The sequence below is a fragment of the Homarus americanus genome, unplaced genomic scaffold (assembly GCF_018991925.1).
Source record: "Homarus americanus isolate GMGI-L3 unplaced genomic scaffold, GMGI_Hamer_2.0 scaffold16430, whole genome shotgun sequence".
NCBI lineage: Eukaryota > Metazoa > Arthropoda > Malacostraca > Decapoda > Nephropidae > Homarus > Homarus americanus.
This window is the reverse complement of record NW_024729259.1, coordinates 557,398-573,916: the sequence shown is the minus strand read 5'-3', so window position 1 is coordinate 573,916 and position 16,519 is coordinate 557,398. Positions and strand designations below refer to the sequence as shown.

At 42.8% G+C, this 16,519-nt stretch overlaps 2 protein-coding genes across 5 annotated transcripts in view; both read right to left on the bottom strand.

Moving 5' to 3' along the window:
• Positions 1–4,593: 4,593 nt before the first annotated feature.
• Positions 4,594–10,358, bottom strand: LOC121866370 (proteoglycan 4-like). Of its 3 annotated transcripts, none has more exons than XM_042365993.1 (3): positions 9,909–10,358; positions 9,237–9,788; positions 4,594–6,826 (listed from the first exon to the last, which is right to left on the bottom strand). In XM_042365993.1, the coding sequence occupies exons 1-3, from the start codon at positions 10,339–10,341 to the stop codon at positions 6,330–6,332; spliced, it is 1,482 nt and encodes a 493-aa protein (XP_042221927.1). In that variant the 5' UTR covers positions 10,342–10,358; the 3' UTR covers positions 4,594–6,329. The 3 variants fall into 3 exon arrangements, with proteins under 3 accessions (XP_042221927.1, XP_042221928.1, XP_042221926.1); XM_042365994.1 differs by having other exon boundaries at positions 9,237–9,863; positions 10,119–10,358; XM_042365992.1 differs by having other exon boundaries at positions 9,237–10,358.
• Positions 10,359–10,998: 640 nt separating this feature from the next.
• LOC121866368 overlaps positions 10,999–16,519 on the bottom strand; it is a 107,976-nt gene continuing 102,455 nt past the window's right edge. Inside the window, exons 4-10 of one of the 2 annotated variants that reach the window (XM_042365990.1) lie at positions 14,535–14,670; positions 13,348–13,515; positions 12,875–13,053; positions 12,556–12,691; positions 11,586–12,244; positions 11,208–11,321; positions 10,999–11,046 (exon numbers count right to left, since the gene is read on the bottom strand). In XM_042365990.1, the coding sequence (XP_042221924.1) occupies positions 11,246–11,321; positions 11,586–12,244; positions 12,556–12,691; positions 12,875–13,053; positions 13,348–13,515; positions 14,535–14,670 (1,354 nt within the window). In that variant the 3' untranslated portion in view covers positions 10,999–11,046; positions 11,208–11,245. The remainder of the gene's footprint in view (positions 11,047–11,207; positions 11,322–11,585; positions 12,245–12,555; positions 12,692–12,874; positions 13,054–13,347; positions 13,516–14,534; positions 14,671–16,519) is intronic. The other variant, XM_042365991.1, reaches the window with a different exon arrangement.

Genomic DNA, 16,519 nt, shown 5'->3' with positions numbered 1-16,519 from the left:
GAGTCTTATTATGCTCAGATATGAACGCTTGATTCTCTTATAAAATTGGGAGGTGAACGCCTTCCAGGGATCATTTTATCCAGGAAGCAAGGTCAGTAGCACGTCCTGACGACTGCTCCATAAAGCAAAGGTCAAGTGTTATGGACGTGTAGTCAGTTCTTGAATTAAATGCACATTGGTGCTGAAGACCAACTAATGTATGAGGTACAGTGACGTTGTTTATTCCTGTCAGGAGAATAAGACTCCTTGGCGCCGTCTGTCAGGAGGCAATAAAGTGCTCGAGCAACAGACAACACACGCAGACATTTATTACTGTAACATTATGCCATCGTGGTCTCAGAAGCTCACCGCTTATGGCGTATTTTCCAGCTTCCTTCCAATCTTTCAGCTTAACTACAGTCATACTTCATCTGAGGAGGATGAAGGACCTCCAGTAGCCAGAAACCACACCCCCAGCAAGAGGTCCTGAAGTGGTTTTAGTAGACAGTCGAGGTGCTCAGACCAACAAAGAAATAAACTAGAGACTGGAGCCGCCTGTCACAACAAGACTTATGTTAGCAACTTCAGCGTCGTCTTGGTTCACTGCCGTCAACACCCACGTGATGCGACACAGAGTTCACGGAGATGATAGTAATGATGGGCGGATGGCATGATGTACAGCCGCTGTGCGTGAGTGGTTAAAGGTGGAGCCACCGCCGCTGTTGCTGCTGCACGGTGGCTGTCTCCCTGTCCCCCCGCACCCTTGTCTGGCCGCATCGGAATCCAGTGGCAGGAGAATGTCGAGACAAGAGAGAGAAAAAAAAGTGCAGAAGGAGGTGTGGATGGCCAGTGACCTCCACAGCACCTGAGGCCCACAACTGACAAGAGAAGCTGCACTCCCTCAAGACACACCACCACACTGCCCTCGGGCTGCTGTGTACTGCTGTGACACTCCGCCGTAACGCTGGGGGGGGAGACAAAGAGATACTCCCGACCACTAATGAACTGGTATAGGTCAGTCCAGTGGCTACCCTCACCTGGTTTGTTGGGTTGGCTGGGCGGGGTTACTAGGGCGTGGCCGTCCACACACACACACACACCTGCTGGGAGCCAAGAGTGAGAGTTGGTAGACTGGTGTGTTTCTGTGTGTCTCAGTGTAAATCTTAAACCAAGTGAGACCTCAGTGAAGTACCCCATAAATACCCTCCCCATCACCCCATTAAATAACCCTTCCCATCACCCCATTAAATAGCCCTCCCCATCACCCCATTAAATAGCCCTCCCCATCACCCCATTAAATAACCCTCCCTATTACCCCATTAAATACCCCTTCCCATCACCCCATTAAATATCCCTTCCCATCTCCTCATATACCCTCTCTAACCAAGAACATCAACAAGGACTTAACTATCCCCATTTCCCATCACCCATTCCTCATCCCCCTTCCTCCCCATAAACCAACATTAACTGTGAAAATGATCCACAAATTAGTTATATACCATGACACTTATATGGCTTAATCTACCCACAGCTAATATAATGTAAGTTTTATTTATTTTAGTCAGTTAAAGAAGCATTATAAAGTGTCAGTAGAATAATTAAGCTTTATATAGTCAGTTAAAGAAGCATTATAAAGTGTCAGTAGAATAATTAAGCTTTATATAGTTAGTTAAAGAAGCATTATAAAGTGTCAAGAGATTAATTAAGCTTTATATAGTCAGTTAAAGAAGCATTATAAAGTGTCAGTAGAATAATTAAGCTTTATATAGTTAGTTAAAGAAGCATTATAAAGTGTCAAGAGATTAATTGAGCTTTATATAGTTAGTTAAAGAAGCATTATAAAGTGTCAAAAGATTAATTAAGCTTTATATAGTTAGTTAAAGAAGCATTATAAAGTGTCAGTAGAATAATTAAGCTTTATATAGTTAGTTAAAGAAGCATTATAAAGTGTCAAGAGATTAATTAAGCTTCTTGTAGGTAAGAGACAGGGCGAAATACACCTCAATCGAAAAGTGTAAATGGAACGTAGACGCAAACATAGACGTAGACGCAGACGTAGACGTAGACGTAGACGCAAACATAGACGTAGACGCAGACGCAGACATAGACGTAGACGCAGACGCAAACATAGACGTAGACGCAGAAACACTTCGCATTTGTGTGTATTTACTAATAAAAACATCTCAAATGTATATATTCCAAACAAGTTATGATAATCTCTTCATTCATAAATATTAATTATGAAATACACATAGTAGATTAATAATAATAATAATAATAATAATAATAATAATAATAATAATAATAATAATAATAATAGTAATAATAATAATAATAATAATAATAATATCCGGTGTATATTTCATTATTACTTATTCATTATTTGCTTTATTCTCACTAAATAAACAGTACAAACACACACACACACACACACACTTTCACACGGCCTCCCACTAATCATCTCACAGGTTCGACTTCAATAAAGGTGAATCGCTTCAAAAATACCAATTGGCACGTTTTCCCTTGACCTGTTAATGTCCGCTTATAATAATTGCTCTCATAACCAGTTCTCTCTGTGTCTCTGTCTCTCTGTGTCTCTGTCTCTCTGTGTCTCTGTCTCTCTGTGTCCCTCTCTCCTCTTCCTCCCTCCCTCCGTCCCCTCCCCCCGTGCGTGTCCTGTTCTGCGTTGTTCACATGTTTCCTTCTCTCCCTCTTTGTGCGTGACTCTCTCTCTCTCTCTCTCTCGGGTCAATACCCCGTGGATGTCTAAAATGCCGGGAATAGCTTCTCGCCACTGTCTCCTGTATATGGTTAGTGCAAGGGTTAGGCCCATACTGTGTGTGTGTGTGTGTGTGTGTTAAGTATGTGAGTGATGAGTATATGTCTGTTTGTATGTGTGTAGAGGGTGTTTACATTGTGTTTATGAACCTTTAAATCAATGTTATATCATCTTTAACCCCATAATACGACTCCTTCAACTCTCTCTGGGGTTCAATAAGGAGTCACCAGCTCGTACATCGACTATCCGATGTTCTTTTTATATAACATCTTTTCATATCTATTTTCTCTCTTTCACTTATCTATATTGTCATCATTTCTTCCATTTCTCTCTTCCATTTTCTTCATTCCCTTTGTTTATCTTTCCCATCTTCGCGTTCGTTTTGTATTTCTTCCATTACTCTTCTTCCAATTTCTGTGTTCCCTGTCGGCTTCGGAACCAAGAGCACATACTTAGCATTGTCCCCTGCTAGTGAATAATGTTTATGTCAGCAGGAGACAGACAGAGACAGATAGACAGATTGAAATATAGAGAGGATAAAAGAGGTGATAGGAGAAAGGGGTGAAGAGAGAGAGAGGGAAGGTGACAGGTTAAACTAATGGGTGAACAACTGAGGAATGATTATTGTGACAGAGAGAGAGAGAGAGAGAGAGAGAGAGAGAGAGAGAGAGAGAGAGAGAGAGAGAGAGAGAGCTAACTTCATGTATTATGCAACCAACATAATAGATGATGCTGAAAGTCAAGTCACTGTCTGTCATAAACTTTTCAAGAGACTTAACCTAACCTAACCTCATGACCACGACGCCCGAGGAGGAGTTGACTGACTGGGCACGCTAGCGGGGATGAGGCAATGTTCCCTTTGTACAAGTAAGCAAGCAAAGTAGTGGTGATAACCCGATATACTTCTAGTGGAGTCCAGGTGTTTTTATGAGTCTACAGTACTTCCTTTGTTCCAGCAAGCACAGTTGTAGGAGGTGAACAAGATACGACACACACACACACACACACACACACACACACACACACCCCTAATATACCTTAGTCTTTACCTTTAATCAACAGGTTGACCCAGGATACCTGAGCTCCAGAGGTCTGACTGACAGGTAAACACCGAGAAACTAACTTTACTCTCCTTGATGATGTGATGATGGTAAAATTTAAGTGATATTTCGGGACGATACGAGTGTTTGTGTTTTGAGAATTCATTTGGTGTTGTTGGAGGGAGGGGGAGTGAGGGTGGGAGAGAGAGAGAGAGAGAGAGAGAGAGAGAGAGTCTCAAGGACGACATTGATGCCTCTTACACTTGAGGTTACACTTGAGATCACTCGCTCGTCCTCAAATTGATTTTTCTTAAAGTCTGGAAACTTTTTATAATTGGTGTAGTTAGGTCAAGGTCACGGTGTTGGAGGTGTAACTGCCTTATTATTTTTTTTTTAAATTCTGTCCTTTGGCTCCAGACATCTCGAGAATTCCACTGTGCTCTGCCTTCTGGTCAGCCTTTCACTCTAAGCTCACCCTCCCACCTGTGCGACATTTGAAACTCTTATAAAAATAACCTGGATTTCATTTAAGTGACGAGGAGAAGAAAACAAGAGAGACCTGATCATATTTTTATTAGTAGGTTCCGCCACAGTACAGCACAGCACCCTGAACAACACTCGGCCTCTGAGCACCGAGACACAGGGGCCTTGGAGCCACACACCGTCTCTCTCTCAAACTCAGGGTTCATTCTGAGGATTAAACTAACCGGGTTAGTTTATTTTTGAAGATATATATATATATATATATATATATATATATATATATATATATATATATATATATATATATATATATATATATATATATATGTATATATCACTGGTATATGTCGGGCTAAGGTTATACGGCTTTTATTTATGTTATTAGGGGTACTATTGTATTTTAATCAACTGGACACATTTATTTGTCTCCTTAAAACTAGTTACTTATCTGAGTACTATTTTGATATCGTGAGAATATATATGTAATTTTATACATAGGTTACTTGTAAACGTCGTCAGCTTAAAGTCAGGTTGTTACTAATAATATTGACTACATAACACTTCTTAGTATTAAGTTTTATCACATGATGTGAATGATTGTGAAGCTCACATTTAAAGGGACTCGTGTGGATTTTTATCGAATTTATTACACCATAAAGATACAGAGGACGTGATAATATTCTTAATAACTGCCCAGAATACAGAGAAGAAATACAAATATTCAGTATAGGACATAGTCTATATGTAAACACACTTATTACCACATCTAACAGCGGAAGTCTCTCTCTTTACTGAACAAATAAAAGATATTCTAGAAAGCTTAACCCCAAAGGTACACGAAGAGAACTAACCACACACAACTACCACAGACTAACAAGCAGTTTGGGGGTAACAACATTCATCTTGCGATTTACTTCTAGAAAAGATAGAAAAAATAATATGCATATCAGTAGCTGGACGTTCTGTTAGCTAGTCAGTGTGTGGTGAAGTAGGCCATTAGGGACAACACGTTACCGTCTGCCACAATTAACTACCTGGGAGTATGTCTTAATGAACAATTAGTGTGATTACTTTAGTGATTAACAATTGTCTGGATTAATAGCCATGACTTGTGACTTCTATTAATATATATTCTAAGCCTTCTGTCGTTGTGTACAGATCGAGAAGCATTGGTGGGGTGTAGAATATGTTCCTCGTATCTACAACACCACAGCATTTATCACCCACAGGTAGAGAAACATTGTTAAGTCACCCTGACCAGCTAAGAGACTCCCCCAGTCCAGCAACTGTCTCTTGGGATCAGCTTCTACTCAGTCGCACTGTAACTAACAAGCGAAGAAAGACAACGGTACGGATGACGAGGGGAGCGGGGCGGGGCGGAGGGCAGGGGAGTTTGACACAATAATACTGTACACACACACACTACTGCATGGAAGAACCATATCACCTTAACGTGTCAAACACGGGGGTGCACCTTACGACAGCCGGCTGTTGTGAGGTGAGCCGCCCATGCTGACCTCTGACCTGGGTTTGGCAAGTCTGGCTTCTGTTAGTGACCTTCAGGAGGGTGATGGAGGGGGGTCACTCGGGACTATAATTCTCACATATAGCTCTCGTTTGATGGTGTTCATACGGGAGTGGAGAGTCGGGCTTCTTACATCTGGTACAATTCTGGAGCATGATTAGCGTTTACGTATAGTGAAGGCTGGAGTACCGAACACATATATATATATATATATATATATTGTGGAATTTCTTAATATTCATTGATCTCCAAGCCAGCTCAGAGATTTTCTTAATTTGAAGATAATTTTGTAATTAAAAATTATCTAGTCAAGATACTAATATTACTTTGTTACTTCTTGAAGCAGGTAATAAGCTTAAAGCCTTCTCGGCGAGTCGAACAGATACATAACAAACATTAATGTAGACCATTATGATCGTTCTGCCGTTATCACCAGTTAACATATTTCTTTACACTACTGACTCGTATGAGATGTTTAGTAAGTTCACGTTACACAATTTATAATCCTTTTATTTAGTGATATCTAAGCTGTCAAGACGCCCGTGTTCTTGCTCTGGAGTGGGCGCACGAAAGTGAAGGCGGCGGCCACTACGCCCACGACCACGCCTACGAACATGAGTGACAACAGAAGGGTGTTGGAGGTAGTTAACGTCGATGACGATGACTGACTTCTCTCAGACTTCAGATAAGAATATTTAGGTTCTCCTCGCACCTCCTCCTCGACAGGAGCATACTCGTTCTTGATCAGCGCCTTGGAGTATGGTGTCCCGTAATCGAGCTGCACTTCCTCCACCATAGGCCGAGCTTCCCGCAGCGGCAGCACCACGCGGCCAGTGTCGCTCACTTCCATTAAGAGATTGTCTCCCTCTGTGTCTACGGTGATGTGGCTGGACCTTGATGGTGAGGCGGTGACCAGCTGCTGCACCCCGAGGCTCACCATCATCGTCTCTCCCTCCACCACCGCTGCTCGACGCCCGCGACCAGCGTGGTTCCGAGGTCTAGGAGGAGGAAGGTACAACCCTGTCGAGGAGAAGAGAACAAAAGTGAGTATATAATTAAAAAATAAACTACCCCCAAAGACCACTGTACAGCAGCATCTAAAAGTACAACTGTCACGTCCACATTCATTACTTAGGTTAGGTTAGGTTAGGTTATAGGAGTTTAATCTTCCCTTTGAGTCACTCCGGACTGACTCGAGCACTGCAAGAACGGTTATGGGGTGTACGGCGCCATTTACGATGACCTTCTTGCCCTGGTCTTTTTTCAGCAATATCGCCTTTAACACATGGAATTCTGCACTTTTCGAAGCTTTGGAGGAGTCTCGAAACAAGTTTCCTGGTGGGAATTATTAGCTAGTGCTGTACTCAAAATATCGAAACTTCGAGATTTCTCCAGAGCTTCAAAAGGGTGGTATAACTGAAAAAAGACCAGGGCAAGAAGGTCATCGTAAATGGCGTCGTACAACCCACGACTGTTCTTGCAATTGGCCCTTATACGATGATTTTTCGCCATTGTTATTGAGAATGACAAGGCTGGTCCGGGGAGGGTTACCGAGCATCGCAGGCAGGAGAAACAATAATAACACTTTACATAGTGATGTTTATGACAAGAGTAATGCCAGGAAACAAAAATAGTGTAATGTTTGATAATCCCAATGATCACTTAAACACTATGGTAGAACAATAATAATATATTCATGATAAACATTAATTATCAATAGTCCATTATTGCCTATCTCATTTTTACTAACATTACTAACATACACATTCTCGAAGACCCAAAGTATATTTCATCTTTTTACAAACATCATCATAATCGCGAGTGTAAGAGAAAGAACAGCGTGTTAGGCGAAGAACAGTGTGTTAGAGGAAGAACAGCGTGTTAGAGGAAGAACAGTGTGTTAGAGGAAGAACAGTGTGTTAGAGGAAGAACAGTGTGTTAGAGGAAGAACAGCGTGTTAGAGGAAGAACAGTGTGTTAGAGGAAGAACAGTGTGTTAGAGGAAGAACAGCGTGTTAGGCGAAAAACAGTGTGTTAGAGGAAGAACAGCGTGTTAGGCGAAGAACAGTGTGTTAGAGGAAGAACAGTGTGTTAGAGGAAGAACAGCGTGTTAGGCGAAGAACAGGTGTAAGCGGGGAGGAAGAACTGTGTGTTAGAAAGAACAGTGTTAGGCGAAGAACAGCGGTTAGGAAGAACAGGTGTTAGAGGAAGAACAGTGTGTTAGAGTGTTAGAACAGAACAGTGTGTGTTAGTGTGAGGAAGAACAGTGTGTTAGAGGAAGAACAGTGTGTTAGAGGAAGAAATAAAGTGTTTAGAGGAAATAAACGCGTGTTAGAAGAACAGGTGTTAGAGGAAGAACAGGAATAGGGGCGAAGAACAGTGTGTTAGAGGAAGAACAGTGTGTTAGAGGAAGAAAGCGTGTTAGAGGAATAATGAAAGTGTAAGAACAGAGGAAGAACAGTGTGTGTGTTAGGGAAAGAGAGGAAGAACAGTGTGTTAGAGGAAGAACAGTGTGTTAGAGAAGAACAGGTGTTAGGGAGGAAGAACAGGTAGAGGAAGAACAGTGTGTTAGAGGAAGCAACAGTAAAGAAGAGGAAGAACTGTGTGTTGTGTTAGAGGAAGAACAGTGTGTGTTAGAGGAAGAACTGTGTGTTAGAGAAGAAGTGTTAGGAGGAAATTGTAAAATAGGAGGAAGAACAGTGTTAGAGGAAGAACAGAGGTAAGTTAGAGGAAGAACAGTGGAGGAGGAAGAAAGGTGTGTTAGAGGAAGAATAAAGGTGTTAGTGTGGAGGAAGAACAGTGTAAGTTAGAGGAAGAACAGTGTAGAGGAAGAACAGTGTTAGAGGGAAGAATTGAAAAGAGGAAGAACAGTGTGTTAGAGGAAGAACAGTGTGTAAGTAGAGGGAAGAACAGTGTGTGTTAAGGAGGAAGAAATAGTGTGTGTTAGAGGAAGAAGATGAAAAGTTAGAGTGTGTTAGGGAAGAAAAGGTAAGTTAGAGGAAGAACAGAAATAGTGTGTTAGAGGAAGAACAGTGTGTTAGAGGAAGAACAGTGTGTTAGAGGAAGAACAGTGTATTAGAGGAAGAACAGTGTGTTAGGCGAAGAACAGTGTGTTAGAGGAAGAACAGTGTGTTAGAGGAAGAACAGCGTGGTAGAGGAAGAACAGCGTGTTAGAGGAAGAATAGTGTGTTAGAGGGAGAACAGTGTGTTAGAGGAAGAACAGTGTGTTAGAGGAAGAACAGTGTATTAGAGGAAGAACAGTGTGTTAGAGGAAGAACAGTGTGTTAGAGGGAGAACAGTGTGTTAGAAGGAGAACAGTGTATTAGAGGTGTAGGGTCGATCAATATTTCGAATTACATTGTTATTGAGATTTTGATGTTATATAAGTGAAGTATGAACAATAACGAAGTACAAGCATATACTGTACATACATGAATGGAAGGCGTGGTATCTGGGATCTGCGTCTTCTTTATGGAAGTCCTGATCTTTTCCTGGCATCTTGGTCGTGACAGAGAGCTTGTCTCCACCCTCTACAATTTGCGTTGTCGGGCGGGGTGTTGTAGGCTGAGGGCATCGAGGGTCCCGTGAACCAGGAACACATATAAATGGTGAAGGGGTACCTGGGCACCTCGGGTCACCAGTACCAGGTATGCACGGAGGGGATGATAGTTTAATGCACTCAGGATCCTTTGAACCAGGTGGACAGACAGGGGGAGGTGATGGTGGAGAAGTTGGTTGAGGGCATCGAGGGTCCCGTGAACCAGGAACACATATAAATGGTGAAGGGGTACCTGGGCACCTCGGGTCACCAGTACCAGGTATGCACGGAGGGGATGATAGTTTAATACACTCAGGATCCTTTGAACCAGGTGGACAGACAGGGGGAGGTGATGGTGGAGAAGTTGGTTGACGACAACGGGGGTCTTTGGATCCTGGTCTGCAGGTGAAGGGCGTGGTAGGTCTTTGTGTTGTTGGTTTAGGACATCGTGGATCCGGTGATCCAGGATAGCATGATGGGGTTGATGGGCGTGGTGTAGTTGGTTGGGGACATCGTCGATCTTTGGATCCTGGTCTGCAGGTGAAGGGTGTGGTTGGCTTAGGACATCGTGGATCCGGTGATCCAGGATAGCATGATGGGGTTGATGGGCGTGGTGTAGTTGGTTGGGGACATCGTCGATCTTTGGATCCTGGTCTGCAGGTGAAGGGTGTGGTAGGCCTTTGTGTGGTTGGTTTAGGACATCGTGGATCCGGTGATCCAGGATAGCATGATGGGGTTGATGGGCGTGGTGTAGTTGGTTGGGGACATCGTCGATCTTTGGATCCTGGTCTGCAGGTGAAGGGTGTGGTAGGCCTTTGTGTGGTTGGTTTAGGACATCGTGGATCCGGTGATCCAGGATAGCATGATGGGGTTGATGGGCGTGGTGTAGTTGGTTGGGGACATCGTCGATCTTTGGATCCTGGTCTGCAGGTGAAGGGTGTGGTAGGTCTTTGTGTGGTTGGTTTGGGACATCGTGGATCGGTGATCCAGGATAGCATGATGGGGTTGATGGGCGTGGTGTGGTTGGTTGGGGGACATCGTCGATCTTTGGATCCTGGTCTGCGGTGAAGAGATTGTGGTAGGTCTTTGTGTGGTTGGTTTAGGACATCGTGGATCAGTGATCCAGGATAGCATGATGGGGTTAATGGGCGTGGTGTAGTTGGTTGGGGACATCGTCGATCTTTGGATCTGGTCTGCAGGTGAAAGGGTGTGGTAGGTCTTTGTGTGGTTGGTTTAGGACATCGTGGATCCGGTGATCAGGATAGCACGATGGGGTTGATGGGCGTGGTGTAGTTGGTTGGGGACATCGTCGATCTTTGGATCCTGGTCTGCAGGTGAAGGGTGTGGTTGGTTTAGGACATCGTGGATCCGGTGATCCAGGATAGCATGATGGGGTTAATGGGCGTAATGTAGTTGGTTGGGGACATCGTCGATCTTTGGATCCTGGTCTGCAGGTGGAAGGGTGTGGTAGGTCTTTGTGTGGTTGGTTTAGGACATCGTGGTTCGGTGATCCAGGATAGCACGATGGGGTTGATGGGCGTCAGTGTAGTTGGTTGGGGACATCGTCGATCTTTGGATCCTGGTCTGCAGGTGAAGAGGTGGTAGGCCTTTGTGTGGTTGGTTTAGGACATCGTGGATCCAGGTGATCAGATGCTGATAAGGGGTTGATGGGCGTGGTGTAGTTGGTTGGGGACATCGTCGATCTTTGGATCCTGGTCTGCAGGTGAAGAAGGGTGGTAGGCCTTTGTAGCATGATGCTGATGGGCGTGTTTGGTTTGATCTTTGGACATCGTGGATCCCGGTGATCCAGGATAGCATGATGGGGTTGATGGGCGTGGTGTAGTTGGTTGGGGACATCGTCGATCTTTGGATCCTGGTCTGCAGGTGAAGGGTGTGGTTGGTTTAGGACATCGTGGATCCGGTGATCCCAGGATAGCATGATGGGGTTGATGGGCGTGGTGTAGTTGGTTGGGGACATCTTCGATCTTTGGATCCTGGTCTGCAGGTGAAGGGTGTGAGTAGCAGGCCTTTTGTGTGGTTGGTTGACATCGTGGATCCTTGATCCAGGATGGCATGATGGGGTTGATGGGCGTGGTGGTTGGTTGGGGGACATCGTGGTCTTTGGATCCTGGTCTGCAGGAAGGTGTGGTAGGTCTTTTGTAGTTGGTTTGGACATCGTGATCCGGTGGATCCAGGATAGCATGATGGGGTTGATGGGCGTGGTGTTGTTGGTTGGGGACATCGTGGGTCTTTGGATCCTGGTCTACAGGTGAAGGGTGTGGTTGGTTTAGGACATCGTGGATCCCTTGATCCAGGATAGCATGATGGGGTTGATGGGCGTGATGTAGTTGGTTGGGGACATCGTGGGTCTTTGGATCCTGGTCTACAGGTGAAGGGTGTGGTTGGTTTAGGACATCGTGGATCTGGTGATCCAGGATAGCATGATGGGGTTGATGGGCGTGATGTAGTTGGTTGGGGACATCGTGGATCTTTGGATCCTGGTCTGCAGGTGAAAGGCCTTCTTGTTGGAGGAGTTGGTTTTGGACAACTTGGGTCTCGAGATCCAGGATAACAAATTGGTTTTTGAGTAACTAATGGAGGAGGTGCAGGTGGACGGACTGTCGTCGGCTTACACGCAGGATCTCGTGATCCTGGATAACAAGCAGGACTTAATGGCCGCCTACATTCTGGGTCTGTCGATCCTGGTCCGCATATAGGTTTAGTAATACTAGGGCGACATCTAGGATCCTTTGATCCAGGTCGGCAGTATGGAGGCGGCGGTGGTGGCAGCCGTATTGGCGTAAGAGGCGTAGTCACTTTGATGATATCATGTGTTGTTACGAACGTCACAGGCTCACTTGGTTCACCTATGCAGCGGTCTTCACAGTGCTCCGTGCAAATCTAAACAAAGTGAAATAATTGATACTCATTTACTTAGAAGATTCAACTAAAGTATTTATCACTTCATTTAATATACAAAATAAATTTAGATCTAATTTTCTATGTAAAGTCACATGAAACATACTATTTATCCTTACACTGCCTAATTCACTTAAGCCAGCTCAGTATACAGCAAATGAATATAGGGGTAAAGATCATCTATGGACATTCGAGCAATCCGCTGTAGCAGGTTGAGTCAAATCTCTAACCTAGCTCTGGTGTTTTCAATTTTTTTCATTGTATTTCTCTGATTGAAAGAATATGTTCCTTACCTGTACATTGCACGTGAGGAACACTTGCATGCGGTCGGGGAATTTGAAGGCAGACATATTAGTGTATGTGATGAGGGTGGCGCCGGTATCAAACGTGTCATAAGTCCTGGCCCAGAAGTGCATGAGCTTCATTCGCCTTCAATGAAGAAATGAAGCTTTAACTAATTTTTCTTGATACATAGTGTGTGTTGTCAATGAACTGTATTAATATATCAGTATTGGCTTACATAAATATTTGCATGAAACCTGATGCATGTTTCTGGTTATTGTTGAGAAACTCATCATATCAAACAACAAGTGAAGAAGGTCCTGGACTTACGTTGGACACCCGTTACTGGAGGTCATTTGAAGGCTCGGAGTTGCTGGATCTTCGAATTCAGGTTCTCCATAGGCCCAGCAATCTCGCACCGCCACATCGAGTCGCCTCTCGGTATCTTTTAGGTATACCATTACCGTCAGCGGCTCTCCGATGCGCAGAATACCGTCCATAGGCTTAGTCTTTAAGATGTGATGGAAGAAATAGTCTTTTTATGGTGGAAATTGTAAAGTAAAATGTTCAAACACACGGAATGATAAATATACAATAATTACATATTCAAGTTCAGGGTCAATATGTGAAGTTTAAAAGCCTAATTAGTATTACTTTGTTAATCTCGGTGTTTCCCGCTAAAAATTTCTTCCTAACTCTTGTATAGTATAGTATAGTATAGTATAGTATAGTATAGTATAGTATAGTATAGTATAGTATCAAAGCACTAAGTTACGAAACAAAGTATCGACAACAGTACTCACATGGGGGTATGTCCCTCGCTGTATGTCCATCCAACACTTGATATCATCACCTTCGAAGCGAGTCTGAACCACTTCTAACATAGACACTTGAAGAGGTTCGAAGTTGACGGCCTTGTTATATTTGTTGGTCCACACACATGAGAGCTTCTTGGCCGTGTCCCACAGCTCCTACACACGAGACCAAGAAATGTTATAGCTAATTTCTCTCAGAAATGCTAAGTGCAACGTTTAGACTTGATGTCTGTTTTACTGTATGTTTCCTTACTGCCATCAGATTACAAGTGGTGGCAGGTGATTTTAGTTAATTATAGATATATGTAGCTTAAAATAAGAGGGATATTCCTAGCTGTCACTTGCATTTTACGTTGGTCAAAGGACTGAAGTACTTCCTCTCACACCAATAGATGAAGCCACACTGTAACTGTAGAAACCACACATCGGGGGCATATTATCCCTATACCAATAGATCAGTACTCCTATGAGCAACTCACAGGATATGCTCAGGTCAAGAAATTAAAGAATAATGGCTTTAATGAAACCACATCTGAACTCACACCTGGGTTGATAATTTGAGGTGTGACTTCTTTTCATAGCTATTGTACCATATCTGCAGTAATACTATTGAAACTGCCGCAGACTTCTCAGGGTGTTTGAAAATAATGATTCCTCGTAATTTTAATGTTTCGGGAGCTATAATAAAATAGATAAACTATATGATTTCTCATGCCCATTTAAGCAAATTAGTTGTTCTTTGAAGTTTTGCGTCATGTTGATTATTGGAAAGAATCGAGTGCTTATTTCACTGAATAATCACAGATGATTACCATTAGTTAGTAATTCATGCTGCACTGCAACTTACTGAACTACAGAATATACAGCTTCAGTAAAATAACTGAACTGGAACTGATAAAGGCTACCTAACACTGAACGTTACAGTAGACTGACTAGTTATCAGAGACATTAATGGATAGCAATGAATATTTACGGCCTAACAGACATGACTCTCTCTCAAACATTCACTCACTCAACTGCAAAGCAGAGTCTCTCTTTCTCACATTATCTCACTCTTTCTCTTACATTATCTCACCCTTTCTCTCACATTATCTCACTCTTTCTTTCACATTATCTCACCCTTTCTCTCACATTATCTCAATCTTTCTTTCACATTATCTCACTCTTTCTCTCACCTGTACAGTGGAGTCCATCTGGAATATGACAACGTTGGAGACGATGGTGTCGTCGTCGTCACTGGCCGCCGTGCCGCAGCCATCCATCGGCACCGCAAACGTGTACGACCGCTGTCCAGTGTCTGGCTCAACATAACTGAAATAAGAAGAAACAGCACCTGCTAAGTTTCAATTGGTAAGAGAGAGTTAAAAGCATTGCAAGGAATGTTCTCTTGTAATAATTCTACTTACTGATAAAGAGAGAACGTTTTCCATCTAGCCTTTGGTGAATGTGATAGGCTCTCTCGTGTTGGAAATAAACCTTACCTGAACCGAGAAGAACACGTCCTGGTCTGAGCAGCAAAAGCTTTAACGAGATACTAAACCTTACCTGAAGATATCAAGAATATCAATGTTAAAATGTCACTACCAGAGTTTGATTCTATAACATGTTGAGGTCACGGGAGGCGATAAGAGACTATGGTGCATGTGGTCGACGCGTATTGACCCACGGGTGTGTATCTCGCCTAGTTTAAACGAACACATCATATCTTTCCAAATTTCTAAATAGGATTGACAGCTTTGACTTGACACTGTAACCGTAATACATAGAAGAAAAAAAAATATGGAGATACGTTATTTTATGAACATTTTATGGATAGACTTTACTGATAGAGTGACTTAAAACGAATCAAATGGTGATGTTTACTGTATTGTGGACCTCGTGATATCCCACATAGTCCTGAGAGAGATACGAGGTTAGCGGACTTTTGATCTCCCTGCTTCCTTCTCCGCCTCCACTATAAACATCCGCCATAATTCCCCTGAAATCTGATAAGGTAAATTACCTACCAGGAGCTCCGTGGTTAACAGGCAGCGGGGGAGAATAGAACTGGTTGTGGTGAAGGACGAAAATTAGTAGAGTGACGAATTCTCATCACCAGAACCAACTCATATGATATAACGTCAATATTCATCTTTAGTTTCCACGTCTTTGCTTTCCGGATTTGTTGACTCTTATTTTTGTAGCGAAGAAATAAAATTGCCTGATTTTCTCGTTTTTTACATTGATTTTGAATTTGTAGCCGAGACAGTAGAAGTAGTCTGATGCAAACCAAAAAGTCCAATAATGCTGAACTTTACGACCACCGAGAGATATTTATTCATATTAATTCCCCAAAGATAAAAAGGACAGGATTGACAATCATACAAAACCGATTTCAGTCTAAACAAGATAATAGTTTAAGTAATTATTTACAAAAAAGTCTTATTTTATAAAAAGTTGTTGTCTAGTGTATTAAGACTTGGTGAACGGGTGGCTTAAACATCTTGGCTGTTGAAGCATCAGATTACAATCGTCTAGTAACAAGTGTTCATCAACTCGGGGGGAACAGAAGCTCATCTTGGAGTCTTTCTTTCTGGACACCTTCGACCTTTCAATTATCATCGTCAACAAGATGTACAATCCCGTCATAATTTTTTCCTGACAGCTCTTGAATAACTTTGGTTCGCGTCCTCTTTCGACTTTTCTTTTTCTTCACTTGAATAAACACAGTCTAGAGTGTTTATTATGCTGTTTCAATTCTGTATCAAAGACTCCCATTATCCTGCGCCGTGATCAGATGAAGATAGGTTTGCATTATGATGGTTGGTGCCAGTTACGGTACCTGCTCTCAGCTCTGGTAGCATTTGCCTGCCGAGTTTTTGAAGGAGAAAATCAGTAACTTGTAAAGCTTGATGGTGATTATTAGCTGGGAAACTTGAGCCTAATGTATGTCTTTGAAGAGATTGTACAAATTCACCAACTCTCTCTCTCTCTCTCTCTCTCTCTCTCTCTCTCTCTCGTGCATTCTAAAAGGCTTCGGGCGTCAAACTATGAGGACGACTCTTGTTTCTCTTTCCTGTACGGTTAAGAGGTCACATCGCCCTGACCTTCCTGGTATGTATTGCGTCACCTAATTTATTAAAAAAAAAAAGAGTAATCTCTCTTGTGTAACGTACGTGAA